The sequence below is a fragment of the Perognathus longimembris genome, chromosome 7 (assembly GCF_023159225.1).
Source record: "Perognathus longimembris pacificus isolate PPM17 chromosome 7, ASM2315922v1, whole genome shotgun sequence".
In the NCBI taxonomy this organism is placed as follows: Eukaryota; Metazoa; Chordata; class Mammalia; order Rodentia; family Heteromyidae; genus Perognathus; species Perognathus longimembris.
Window position 1 is genome coordinate 30027011 of NC_063167.1, and position 15026 is coordinate 30042036.

At 40.1% G+C, this 15026-nt stretch overlaps 1 protein-coding gene and 1 pseudogene across 2 annotated transcripts in view; one reads left to right on the top strand and one right to left on the bottom strand.

Annotated features, from left to right (window-relative positions):
- Positions 1-15026, bottom strand: part of Tesk2 (testis associated actin remodelling kinase 2) — a 114047-nt gene that overhangs the window by 61102 nt on the left and 37919 nt on the right. For both annotated transcript variants that reach the window (XM_048351175.1, XM_048351174.1), the window contains exon 3: positions 6731-6852. In XM_048351175.1, coding sequence (XP_048207132.1) covers positions 6731-6852 — 122 coding nt within the window. The remainder of the gene's footprint in view (positions 1-6730; positions 6853-15026) is intronic.
- On the top strand, positions 499-780 carry LOC125355077 (annotated as a pseudogene).

Below are 15026 nucleotides of genomic sequence, written 5' to 3' on the forward strand. Positions count from 1 at the left end.
ACCTGTAATCCTAGTTACTCAGGAGGCTGAGATCTGGAAAAAGGTTCAAAGCCAGTGTAGGCAGAAAAGTCTGCAAGATTCCATTGCCAATTAATCAGCAAAAAGCCAAAAATGGAAGTATGGTTCAAGTAATATAGCAGAAACAAGTCTGAGTGAGATGAAAAGGACAGTACTGTTATGAAAAGGGGGAAAAAGAATTAAGAAGCCAGAATGTGACCTAAAAAAAGTATGCAGTAGCAAGGCATAGTTGTGCATGCCTATAATCACATCTACTCAGGAGGCAGAGGCAGGAAGATCATAGTCCAAGGCCAGGCCCAAGCAAAAGGAAGACCATATCTAAAATAAATAAATTAAAAAAAATTTTAAAGCTAGAGGCATGGTATAGTGGTAGAGTACTTGCTAAGCAAGTACAAGACCCTGACTTTTTAAATTTCCAGTGCCCCCAATCCAGACCAAAAAAAGGAGAATATAAACAGGGAGTCTAGATAAGATTTCACCATGGCATATTGTAGTCAGGGCCAAAAGGTGCAGAAGGTGATGATGGTACAGTCCATCAACCTCATCCTCAGACCTTTAAAAAAATAGATCTTGAATTCAGGTGTAACTCTGAGCAAGTGAGTATGTGGCTAAAGGGCTATATCATTGGTTTTAATAAATACATGGAACTTACTTGTATTAGGTGATGAAGAAGAAATTCATTTTAAAACAAAGTCACAAAAACAACTGGGTTGGATCATGCTAAAAGGAGATATTATTCTACTTCAATGTGTCTTCAACTAGAAATGATCAGAGAAGTGAGAAGTTATTAAGAATCCTATACAGATTTGGTGGTGGTGGTGGTAGTAGTGGTGGTGGTGGTGGTGGTGGTATTGGTGTTGGTGGTGTTGTGTGTGTGTGTGTGTGTGTGTGTGTGTGTTCTTCACTGAGAATCTACGAAAACATCTGTTCATATTGTTTGAAGAGCCCTGTTGTTGAGATATCATGTGCACAGTTCTGATGACCTTTGTGCTATTATCAGGTGACAATAAATGCCATGGGATTGGTGTGTGTGTGTGTGTGTGTTTTTTTTAACCAAACAGAGACTCTGAAAATATTGAATTTTTCATGGTATGAAGAATAACAAAAAAGAATAAGCTGGGCCTTGGTGGGTCATACCTGCAATCTTAGCTACTCAAGAGGCTGAGATAAGAGGATACTGGTTTGAAGACAGTTTGGACAAGAAAGAAGGAATGTGAGACGCTTATCTCCAATTAACCAGCAAGAAAAGGTCAGAAGTGGAGCTGTGACTCAAGTGGCAGAACACCAGCCTTGAGCAAAAGAGCTAAGGATAGCACTCAGGCCCTGAGTTCAAGCCCCACTATGGGCTTGAACACACATAGGAGCGCACACACGCATGCACACATGCACACACACACATACACATACACACACACGAATGAACAAAAAGGTGTGAGAGGCCAGGTACTGGTGGCTCATGCCTGTAATCAAATCCGAACTACTCAGGAGGCTGAGATCTGAGGATCACAATTAAAAGCCAGACCCAACAAGAAAGTCTTCAGGAGACTCTTATCTCCAAATTAACCACCAGAAAACCACAACCAGTGCTGTGGCTCAAAGTAGTTTAATGCTAGTCTTTTTTTTCTTCTCTTCTTCTTTGTTCTTTTTTTTTGGCCAGTCCTGGGGCTTGAACTCAGGGCCTGAGCACTATCCCTGGCTTCTACCACTTGAGCCACAACACCACTTCCAGCTTTTTCTATAGTTGTGGGGCTGAGGAATTGAACCCAGGGCTTCATGTATACAAGGTGAGCACTTTACTACTAGGCCATATTCCCAGCCCTTAATGGTAGTCTTGAACAAAAAAGCTCAAGACAGTGCCCAGGCCCTGGTTTAAGCCCCACAATCAACCAAAAAATAATAATAATAGTATGAGAACAAATTCTGGTACAGATCTCCAGAAAGACCACTGGGGAATGGAAGTGATCAGGGCACAGAATTGGGTTACAGATCTTGAGCACAAGACTTCCTGGCATAATCAACCTTATTCAAAAGAGGCCCAAAACAGTCCCTACACTCAACAAAGTACTTTATTGTTTTTCTTAACTGATGACTTAGATCAAGTGATAACAAAATAACCAATCTTTATACATTTATAAAAAATTACATATACATGAATAAAATTTACACACCTCCTGCCTCAGTAACTTACCAGGCTCCCTTGTTTCTGGTATAAAGAAAAAAAACAAAGGAAAATAAGGAGGCTAAAGGAAAATAAGAAGGCTAGGGTTTAAGAAAAGAGAAAAAAAAAACTGTGAAAGTTCATCTCAGTGGCTTGCTAGACACACAATACCTCTGGCAGCATAGGACTAAGACATGCCCAGAAGATTAGATGCTTACTATCTGGCAGGTCACACCAATACCCTTCTTACTCAAGTAGACTTTCCAAATCACTACTGCAGTCAGTTTCAACTAGAATTTTTTGTTTTGGGGTCCAATTGTCTATTTGTTTAAGCAAGGAGTCCTTCCTTCCAAACTCTCATAAATTGGGTATGATGGCACACACCTGTAATCTCAGCACTCAAAGCTGCAGCAGGAGGATTCAGTGTTTAAGGCCAGCCTAGGTTACACAGTAAGACCCTGTCTCAAGCAAGAAAATAAACTCCAGGGGTGTAATGTATGTATGTGCCCTTGTAATCTCAGTCACTCAGGAGAAAGAAGTAGGAGGGCCAAAAACAGGCCAAGTAAAAGTCTAAGAACCTGTCTGAAAAATAAATGAAAACTAAAAGGGCTGGGATATGGCTCAAGTGGTAGCACTGTTCCCCAGCAAGCATGAGTTCAAACCCATTAATGTTAAAAAAAAAAAAAAAACAAAACTCATACAGAGGGGCTGGGAATGTGATTTAGTGGTAGAGTGTTTGCCTAGCATGCATGAAGCAGTGGGTCCAATTTCTCAGTACCACATAGACAGCAAAAGCTGGAAGTGGTGCTGTGGCTCAAGTGGTAAAGCGTTAGCCTTGAGCAAAAGAAGCTCAGGGACAGAGTCTGAGTTCAAGCTCCAGGAACAGAAAAAAAGAAAAAAAAGAAGAAGGAAGAAGCTCAGGGACAATTCCCAGGCCCTTGAACAGGCCCTTGAATTCCCAGTTTAAGAAAACAAAACAAAACATACAGAAAGTCAATATAAAACAGATTATAAAAAAAAAAGGGGGGGAAGCTACTCTGACTAGATGAAGCTTAGAGGGAAACAGAAATCTCAACTGCTCAGCAACATCCCTTCAGGGCCAGCTGCCAAGAGGCACATCTGTGAAAACCACATGGTTCTAAGTGAAAGATTCTTCCTAATATATACAGCTCCTGAGTAGCTGAGATTACAAGGAGTTACCCCTGGAGTTTGTTTTCTTGTTTGAGATATACTTGTTACCCTTCATCTTTTTAGTAACTATCCTAAAAGTTAAGAAGCAGTATCTCATTATGCCTTGAAATTCAAATTTTTCTAATGATTGGTGATGTTCAGTAATTTCTCATGAACTTGTCTTCTTTTATTGCTGGTCCTGGGCTTGAACTCAGGGTCTGGGCGCTGTCCCTGACTTTATTCAGCTCGAAACTAGTGCTCTACCACTTAAGCCACAGCTCTGCTTCTGGCTTTTGGGGTTATTAATTGGAGATCAGAGTCCTATGGGGTTTGCTGCTTTGCACCGAGCTCCTCAGATCTCAACCTCCTGAACAGTTAGGATTACAAAGATGTGAGCCTCTGGTGCCCAGTCACCCAGTACCTGGCTTGTATGTCTTCTTTTGAGATATGTATATTTGTTGCCCATCTTTCTCTCTCTCTCTCTCTTTATTTCTGTGCTGAGAGTCAAGCCCAGCATATTCTCCTTTTTCTTTTCTTTTTGGAGACAGGTACTGCTATATAGACTTACATCCTCAGCTTCCTGAGTACTGAGATCACAGTGTGCACTTCCATGCTTGGCTTTCTGTGTTTTGTTTTGTTTTTGTTTAACTGAGGGAACTGTCTTTCACTACTGAGTTGTTTGAGTTCCTTATATATTTTGGATTATCAGCTCTTTATTAAACATAAGGCTTGCAAATATTTTCTATTACCGTTTGGCTTGTCTCTTTGCTCATTTGCTCAGCAAATTTCTTTTGATACAATTTTTTTGTTTGATACAGTTTTACTTGTATATTTTTGCTTTTGTTGTGTATGGTTACTTTTGTCCATATCATTGCAAAACGTTTCCTATTTTCATCTAGTAGTTTTTATAGTTTTTAGGGCTTTTTGTTTTTCTTGTTTTATTTTAAGCAGTACTGAAATTTCAACTGAAAGCGTTGCAAGCCTAGCAGACGCTTTTGCCATTGGCCATACTCCCAGATCTTTTTCGTTTATTTTTCAGGCAGTCTCACTTTTGCCCAGAGCTGGCCTAAGACTGTGTGTGATCTTCCTATCTTTGCCTCCTGCATAGCTGGGATTACAGGCATGCAATATCCTCAACTGGTGACTATTGTTGTTGTTTTAACAGGGTCCCAAATTACTAACTTTGTACCACCATGCCTAGCCCCTAATTTTAGGGACTTACATACTAGTTCTATTATATAATAACTATATTTAATTTTTATTTATTTAGGCACACAAAAAATTAAAGTCAGTTTTCTGTTCATTTATCAGCCCAGTTTATAATAAATGGATTTAAAAAAAGGATCATAGGGGAGGGAAAAAGGTTAAATTAAAAGGCTGACAGAAAATGAGCCCAGGGCTGGGGATATAGCCTAGTGGCAAGAGTGCCTGCCTCGGATACACGAGGCCCTAGGTTCGATTCCCCAGCACCACATATACAGAAAACGGCCAGAAGCGGCACTGTGGCTCAAGTGGCAGAGTGCTAGCCTTGAGCGGGAAGAAGCCAGGGACAGTGCTCAGGCCCTGAGTCCAAGGCCCACGACTGGCCAAAAAAAAAAAAAGAAAAAAAAGAAAATGAGCCCAACTTTAATACCAGTTTTATCCCTAACTACTGTGATTAAGGGAAATTTGTATTTTCTTACTTTTATTAACTTTTATTTTGTTTTTATAGTAACCATGCCTGTTGTCTTAGCTATGTAGAGATCATGAGTATTGAGTTCATAGCTAGCCCAGGCAAAATTTTCAGAGAACCAATCTCAATTAATAAAAAGCTGAGCACAGTGGCACATGCCTATCATCCTAGCTAATCAGGAAGCATAAATAGAAAGATCAAGATCTACTCATAAATGTGATACCCTATTTGAAAAAAAATATATAGAGCAAAAAGGACTGGGGCATGGCTCAAGTTTGCCTTATGTTTGCCTGACAAACATAAGACCCTGAGTTCAAATCTTAGTATCAAAAAAGAAAAAAGGAGGGCTGGGAATATGGCCTAGTGGTAAAGTGCTTGCTTCATACACATGAAGCCCTGGGTTTGATTCCTCAGCACCACATATATAGAAAAAAGCCAGAAGTGGCACTGTAGCTCAAGAGATAGAGTGCTAGCCTTGAGCAAAAAAGAAGCCAGGGACAGTGCTCAGGCCCTGAGTCCACGCCCCAGGACTGGCAACAAAAACAAAAAACAAATTAAAAAAAAGAAAGAAAGAAAAAAGGGGGCTAGTGGTAGAGTGCTTGCTTCGTATACATGAAGCCCGGGGTTCAGTTCTTCAGCACTACATATATAGAAAAGGCTAGAAGTGACACTGTGGCTCAAGTGGTAGAGCAAAAAGGAGCCAGGGACAGTGCCCAGACCCTGAGTTCAAGCCTCAGGACTGACAAAAAAAGAGAGAAAGAAAAAAAAAATCCTAGCTGAATACTTTTGTAGTGGACTAAGAAGCTAATGATTCTATATAACAACAAAGTTTCAAGCAGTATGACCTAACTCCACAATTTAGTACCACTGACCATAAGTTAAGTACCACTTACCTACTTAAATATGTAGGCCATACAGTAAGAGATCTACTTTTTCTCTAGTCCAATATAAATACATGAAATATTCCCAATAAGTGACCCTAAGAGAATAGCATTTTTTACTATCTCAAAGCAAGAATAATTCTGAGAACCAGGCATGGTAGTACATGTCTGAAATCCCAGCTACTAGGAGGCATAGATAGAAGAATCTCAGTCAAAGGCAGGTCCTAGGCAAAAACCCAAATACTATCTGAAAAACAACTAAAGCAAGAAAGTAGGCATGCTCAAGTGGCAGAGTGCTGTCCTAGCAAACATGAGGCCATGAGTTCAACCTCAGGACTGTAAATGATAACAATGGCAATAGTTATAATAACAATAATTCTCAAAGGCAAACCGTGCTACCAGTGAGTGATACAAATCCTGGCTGGTTGAACACAAGGACATAATTTTGCTTTTGTCTTTATTCAATGACTTAATTATAATTCCTCATAAAACAATTTTTAAAAATCAAATAACCACATAAAGATCAGTCTTTTCTCTTTCATAAAGAACTCATCAGAAACAGCAAAGAGTTGGTCTAATGAGCTACTACTAATGTTCTAATGAGAAGAAAGAAACTTCAGAAAGGAAGATGTTTTAGTAACTAAAGCTAATTACCAGGAAATTAAGTCTCAATGGGGAGAGAAAGATCTAGAGCACAGCTAAACCACCAGAAGACAATTCAGTCCACTAAATCCTGAACCTCCCATTTTGTCAATGCTATTCTAGCAAGCCTCCCATCTATTTCAACTTTCTCAATGGCTCCTGGGAAGAAGAAAAAGGTAACTGCATTACCTAAGAATGTTGGGATGTGAGAGTCTATTCATGAGCTGCACTTCCTTCAGCATATTTGCCCGGTTACTGCTCAACGTATTCATCTTAAGAGCCATCACCTGACCAGAAGCCCGGTGTCGCACCTAGAAAATGAAATAGAACAAGAATGTTAAGGGCAACAACTAAATAGGAGGTTCAAGTCTACACTGAGGAACATGCCCAGATGTTTTAGATCAAATAAATATCCAGCTACATTACAGTTTCACTTCCACTAAGGAAAATGAATTTATTCTATCACAACCAAAACTGTTCCACACTGAGCAGGCCAAAAAAAACTTTGTTAATACCTCCAGAAATTGTCTTTTTTTAAAGGCCTAAAAAAATAGAGGCAGTATTTTTAGGCTAGTTCCTTATTGTCAACACTGATGAATCAGGATAGAGTAAAAAGTCACTTTCATGGACTTTTAAGTGTGCACAATAAAGAAATATGCATAAATCTTATATAACACTTAATGAACTATAAAAATGCCTTTTTAAAGCCAGGCACTGGTGGCACATACCTGTAACCTAGCTACTCAGGAGGCTGAGATCTGAGGATTGCAGTTTGTAGTTGGTCCTGGCAGGAAAGTCCATAGACTCTTGTCTCCAATAAACTACTCAGAAAAAGTGGGAAGTGGCACTGTGGCTCAAGTGGTAGAGTGCTAGCCTTGAGCATGAAGAGGCTCAGGGACAGTGCCCAGGCCCTTAGTTCAAGCCCCAGGACCAGAAAGAAAAATAAAAATAAAAATGTTTTTATAAGATACTGACTTCAGGGCTGGGAATATGACCTAGTGGCAAGAGTGCTTGCCTCGTATACATGAAGCCCTGGGTTCAATTCCCCAGCACCACATATATAGAAAATGGCCAGAAGTGGCGCTGTGGCTCATGTGGCAGAGTGCTAGCCTTGAGCAAAAAGAAGCCAAGGACAGTGCTCAGGCCCTGAGTCCAAGCCCCAGGACTGGCAAAAAAAGAAAAAAAAAAACAAAAAGATGCTGACTTCACATACTTTTAGCCTCCCCCAAGCACCATAACAATATATTTCTAAGAAAAAAGCAGAAGCTGGGGGCTGGAGTGGGGTGTATGTCAGCAATACAGCAACTGACAGGCAAAGCCCAGAGTTCAATCCCAAGCACCGAAATGGGAGCAAGAGTAAGAGAGCCAGAGAGCTAGGGAGGGAAGGAGAAAGAGAAAGGGGGAGGGGAAGGAAAGAAAGAAGAGAGGAAGGGAGGAAAGGGATGGAAGGAGGAATGGAGGGAGGGAGGAGAAAAGCATCGTATGTTAAATATAAATAGTAAGTCTTTCATATCTTATATTGTATAAACCCAACCCAAAGCAATTTATAATCATTTAAAAGCACTCAGGTTGGCTGGGCATCAGTGGTATATGCCTATAATCATAGCTACCCAAGAAGCTGAGGTCTGAGGATCATGGTTCAAAGCCGGCTCAGGCAGGAAAGTCTGTGAGAGGCTTCTCTCCAATGAAACCTACTCAAAAAAAAAAAAAAGCCAGAAGCGCTGCTGTGGCGCAAGTGGTAGAGTGCTAACCTTGAGCATAAAACTTCAAGGACCAGCACTCAGGTCCTGAGTTCAAGCCCCAGGATTGGTACCAAAAAAAAAAAAAAAAAGATTTGTTATACAAAAATATCATCATTCTATAGATTTTGTGAATATTATTTCACCATTTTTTTTTTTTTTGGCCAGTCCTGGGCCTTGGACTCAGGGCCTGAGCACTGTCCCTGGCTTCTTCTCGCTCAAGGCTAGCACTCTGCCGCTTGAGCCACAGCACCGCTTCTGGCGGTTTTCTGTATATGTGGTGCTGGGGAATCGAACCTAGGGCCTCGTGTATCCGAGGCAGGCACTCTTGCCACTAGGCCATATCCCCAGCCCCATTTTTTTTTTTTTTGTCATCAGTTGTGGGGCTTGAACTCAGGGCCTGGGCACTGTCTACTACTTTGAGGCACAGCACCTCTTCTGGTTTTTGAGTGGTTATTTGGAGGTAAGAGTCTCACGGGGACTTTTCTGTCTAGGTTGGCTTTGAAATGACATCTTCAGATCTCAGCCTCCTGAGTAGCTAGGATTACAGGGCCATGAGCCACAGTGCCCAGTTCCACCATGTTATTCTTAACTCCAGTAGGAATTCCAGAAGAAAATATGACATAATCTAACTCTTCAAATCTCAGAAATGTCTTTATATGATAATAGCCCCCAGAGGTTTAAAATATCTACCAGTACTAGACAGACATCACAGCTCATTTTGTACTTTAAAAGGATAATGTTTCAGAGTGGCTAAATTGGAAGAGGAAAGCTAGGGAGCAAAATACTCAGAGCCACAAAATAGAAAGTGTCCTGCATTTTCCTGACAAGAAGAACAGAGGCAGCACACTGGCCGCCCTTCCCCTCTTTCTTGATCACTTAGAGAGATTTGGAACCTAATTTTCTTCTCAGTGCATCAATGTATCTGTTGTCATGCACCTCGTGATTGAGGAAAGAGAAGTGGCTTTTCTTTTCAGATCCTGCATGGATAAGTTTAAAAGACACATTTATATACAAAGAACTCACAGACAGTATTTTTCCAACTCTATTTACAGAATAAGTCTCTCCACCTGACAGTCACTTTTTTCCTCATTATCAGAAAACATTTTTAATGAAATATTCACTTTTGAGAAAGCTTGATATTAAAACAGTAGGTAAAACTCAGAAATAATACTTTATTTCTTTTCTTTTCCTTCCTTCCCACCCTGTCTTCCTTTTTGGAGACAGACTTATATTCCGTCTAGTTTCAATTCTTGGAATTTAAATGATCATCCCATCTCAGCCTCCTGAGATAAGTATACACCACCAAACCTTGCTGCGCAGCTCAAATTGATTTTAAAAAATTCACTTCCTTAAGATATTAAACATATTCATAACTCATTTTGCCCTTGTTCTGTGGTTTGAATTCTGAGCCACATGCTTGCTAGACACTCTACCACTTGAATCACAACTCCAACCCTCATTTTTTTTAACTTTGTGTATTCCCACTTATTTGTTTTCCTTTATTGTCAAAGTGAAGTACAGAGGGGTTACAGTTTCATATGTAAAGCAGTGAGTACATTCTTTTTTTTTTTTTTTTTTTTTTTTTTGCCAGTCCTGGGGTTTGAAATAAGGGCCTGAGCACTGTCCCTGGCTGATTTTTGCTCAAGGCTAGCACTCTGCCACTTGAGCCACAGCACCACTTCTGGCTGTTTTCTATATATGTGGTGCTTGGGAATCGAACCCAGGGCTTCATGTATACAAGGCAAGCACTCTTGCCACTGGGCCATATTCCCAGACCTCCCTTCTAGGCTTTTTGAAAAATGCAAAAACATGGGCTATGAATGTAGTTTCAATGGCAGAGCATCTGCCTAGAAAGTGCAAGACCCTGAGTTAAAGCTCTAGTAATACCAATAAAATAAATGGGAAGTATATATAGCAACATTAATATTAAGAAAAAATAAAGTGATAGCTTTTAACTGAGTTATAATACTTCAGTTGGGAGGTACTTTAGAAATTTTCAGGTGAAATGTTTTGGTTATGACATTGATTGGGACAGAAACTGCTCCTGGCTAGTTCAGGATAGACCTCAGAAGCAAGCATTGTTCTACATGTCATATGAAATTCAAATGTCTCACCAGACATTCGCAAAACATTACTTCAGTTGGATGCTAATACTATTTTACATAAAAACAAATTCATCTTGCATGATATTTTAATGTAGACTGAATTTTCCAGAAATACAACTTTATGAATTGAGAAAAAAATTGTTTTTCTGGTTTTGTTCAGGCCAATATTAGAGATGGCCCACATTTCAGAAAATCAAACCAATAATGATAATGCTGCTTCTGATCAATAAATTACAATACAACATACCTGTACCAGAATCCACTTGTAGCTTTTATATATAGGGTAATTTATTTAGTCTTTATTTCAAAATATCAACTATACATAGTGTATTTGTCTTTGTCTGCCAACTAAGTTTTCAATTTACCTAGGTTCTCCCTCTCTCACTACCTCTTCTCTGTCCTCTCTCCCTCTCCTTCTCTCTCCTCCTCCCCCCTTCTCTCTCTCTTCCTCTTCTCCTCCGCTCCCTTACCCCTTCTTATCAATACTGGGGTTTAAACTCAGGGCCTGTGTTCTCATTTGGCTTTTTTGCTCAAGGCTGGTGCTCTACCATTTGAGCCACACTTCCAATACCCAAGTTTTGCTGATTAAGACAAGAGCCTTTGGGATTTTTCTGCCTGGATTGGTTTCAACCTTGACCTTTAGATCTCAGCCTCTTGAGTAGCTAGGATAAAAGGTATAGGCCACCAACACCCAACAGGTTTCTCTTTCTCCTATCACATACAAATAAGTCTAGCCTATTGCTATACTTTTCTTCTAATACCCACTAGCATCTCTGCTCTTTAATTTTTATTCCAGCATAAAATGGACTCTGATTATCTCTTGTTCTTGGCTGACATGCCACCCCTTTAAGACACTCCTTCAGCCCCTGATCAATTCTTTTTCCATTTTTAAATTTTTATTATCTTTAAATAGCTATATAGCTATACAAAGGAGTTGCCATTTAACAAAAGTTTATAAACAAATTATACCAATGTCACCTCTTTCAACTTTCTCACCCATCTCTCCCCTAGTCACCCCTCCCCTTATTCTTCTTAATTCTGTAGGATATACAGGCTTTTTTTTTTTTTTTTGCCAGTCCTGGGGCTTAAATTCAGGGTCTGGGCACTGTCCTTGAGCTTCTTTTGCTCAAGGCTAGCACTTTGTCACTTGAGCCATCATAGCGCCACTTCCAGACTTTTCTGTTTATGTGATACTGAGGAATCAAATCCAGGGCTTCATGCATGCTAGGCAAGCACTCTACTACTAAGCCACATTCTCAGCCCTTACAATAGATTCTTGACTTTATTCTCCTCCTCTCCTCCCCTTTATTTGTCTATCCTGTTCCCCTTGATCCCTCTCCAACTCCTTTCCTGTGACTGCTTCCTGGTATTTTATTTTGCTGAACTTCGATTTTGCTTTTCTAAGGAATAGCACTATTTGAGGTCTCATTTGAATCTACTATATTTCAGTTAATACATTTGTATAGACTTGCATACCACTCAACATATTTACTTGTAAGTTTATAAGCTAAATCTAGCTTCTACATATAAGGGACACTATGAATCCTTTTTCTCTGTGGGGCTGACTTTCTTCATTTAACACAATTATTTCTTGGTTGTTCCATCCTGATCAACATTGCAATTAGCATTTGGTCATTTAAGGTTGTGTTTGGTTTTTATTTAATTAGTTTATTTACTGATGGTTATTTATTCATCTATTTACTGGTACATGAACTGGAGTTTGAACTCAGGGCTTTACACTATTGTGCAAAGCTTTTTCACTCAAGGTTGGCACTCTAAATGTATCTAATATTAAAAAAAAAGTTGGTACTCTACCACTTGAGTCATACCTCCAAATCAGCTTTTGGCTGTTAATTGGATATACAATCTTATGAACTTTCTTACCTAGGCTGGCTTAGAACCTTGGTCCATTGATCTCAGCTTCCTGAGTAACTGGAACTGCACCTCTGAGCCATCAGGGTATCGTGCTTCCCCCCCACCCTTTTTTTTTTGCCAGTCCTGGGGCTTAAACTGAGAGCCTCTGCACTGTCCCTGAGCTTCTTTTACTCAAGGCTAGAGCTCTACTGCTTAAGTCACAGTGCAATTCTGGCTTTTTCTGTGTATGTGGTCCTGAGGAATTGAACCCAGGACTTCATGAATGCTAGGCAAGCACTCTACCACTAAACCACATTCCCAGCCAATCATGCTCACTTTTTTAAAACCATAAGCAACCTGAGTTACTTAACTGTAACTCCTCTGTATATCACCTTTATAATAAAACATAATTTTTTAAAAATCAAAAGCAATAGTAATATAAGTTATCTATGAATTAATTTCATTTAAGGGTAGCTAAAAGTATATTAAAATGTAACAAAATAGCTGTGCATAAGTGGCTCTAATCCTAGCCACTCAGGAGACTGAGACCTGAGAATTGCAGTTCAAAGGCAGCCCAAGTAGGAAAGTCCTTGAGACTCTTATCTCCAATTAACAACCAAAAAGTTGGATAGGAAGCTGCAGCTCAAAGTGGCAGAGCTTTAGCCTTGAGCACAAGAGCTCAGGGCCAGGGCCTAATTCAAACCTCAGGACTAGAACAACAACAAAAAGTAACAAAATAGCCACGCACTGGTGGCTCATGCCTGTAATCCTAGCTACTCTGGAGTCTGAGATCTGAGGATCCCGGTTCAAAGCCAGCCTCACAGGAAAGGCTTATGAGACTCTTATGTCCAATTAACAACCAGAAAACTGAAAGTGGCTCTGTGCCTCAAGTGGTAGAACACTAGCCTTGAGCTGAAGCGCTGAGACACAGTTCCCAGACCCAGAGTTCAATCCCAGCAATCAAAAAATAATAACAATAAAATAGCAATGTAATAGTAACATCTGTAGCATTCAATATATTGTAGCTTTTGCTATGTAAATACTATATACATCTCTATATGTATACTATCGATTCTATCTATTCTGAATGCTGCGATCTGAGGATCCTGGTTTGAAGCCAGCCCAGGCAGACAAATCTGAGAGATTCTTATCTCTACCTAATCAGCAAAAAGCCAGAACTGGAGGTATGACTCAAGTGGTAGAGCACCAGCCTTAAGCAAAAAAGCTAAGCAAGAAGGCCCTAAATTCAAGCCTTACTACTGACACTCACATGTGCATGCACACACATGCACAGACACACACACACACACATCTTCAAAATAATTCTGTGCAGTAGGTATTATTAGTATCTCCATTTTATGGCTATAGAAACTGAGGCATAGAGATTAAATGACTTTCTCAAAATGATACACCCAGGAAATAGCAAAGCCAGAATTTCAATCAGGACAATAAACAAAATATTAGCCTGATAGGGTTGAGGTCAATTGATCTAAGGGAAAAAGCACTACGTGAACACTACATAATTGTTCAGCGAAGAATAATCATTATGACAGGCTGGGAATATGACCTAGTGGCAAGAGTGCTTGCCTTGTATACATGAAGCTCTAAATTCGATTCCTCAACACTACACATATAGAAAAGGCCAGAAGTGGCACTATGGCTCAAGTGGTAGAGTGCTAGCCTTGAGCAAAAAGAAGCCAGGGACAGTGCTCAGGCCCTTTATTTCAAGCCCCAGGACTGGCAAAAGAAAAAGAAAAGAATAATCATCATGATCTTGTATGTATTACATAATTTAGCATTGTAAAACATAAAACAAGGGCTGAGAATATGGCCTAGTGGCAACAGTGCTTGCCTCGTATACCCAGCACCACATATATAGAAAACGGCCAGAAGTGGCGCTGTGGCTTAAGTGGCCGAGTGCTAGCCTTGAGCAAAAAGAAGTCAGGGACAGTGCTCAGGCCCTGAGTCCAAGCCCAGGACTGGCCAAAAAAACAAAACAAAACAAAAAAAACCTGACAATATACGGCAAAATTGACAAACCAATAACCTTCATGAGCTATTTTAGCATAACTCTGAGAATATGCTTTCAGAGCAAGATTTATATTATTTATTTACCTACACCTAACACCTAGCTCAATATCCTATACCTAATGAGTATTAACCAAAAGTCTCCTAAGTAAATAAATAACAGAGCAAATAACTTCACTTTGTTTGGTCAGTCATGGGGCTTGAACTCAGGGCCTGGAAGCTGTCCCTGAGCTTTCTCCTTTAAGTCTAGCACTCCACCACTTTGAGCCACAGCTACACTTTCAGTTTTCCAGTGGTTAATTGGAAGTAAGAGTCTCACAAATTTTCCTGCCTGGATTGGCTATGAACCACAATCCTTAGACCTCAGCCTCCTGAGTAGCTGGGATTACGAGTATGTTATGCCTGGGTGCCTGGCTTAATTACACATTTTATTGCATGCTGGGATAGAGGTGCTAGAAGATAACAAAAGAAAAACACCCAACCCTCAAAATCTCCTCACTGCAAAAGGAGTTCACTACAGAATCAGCCTTTTGTAATTATCTTTTTTTTTTTTTTTTTTTTTGCTTGAAGCTAGCACTCTGCCTTTTCTGTTTTGTTTTGGTTTTTTGCCAGTCCTGGGGCTGGAACTCAGGACCTGAGCACTGTCCCTGGCTTTTTGCTCAAGGCTAGCACTCTACCACTTGAGCCACAGTGCCACTTCCAGCTTTTTCTATATATGTGGTGCTGAGGAATCGAACCCAGGGCTTCATGTATATG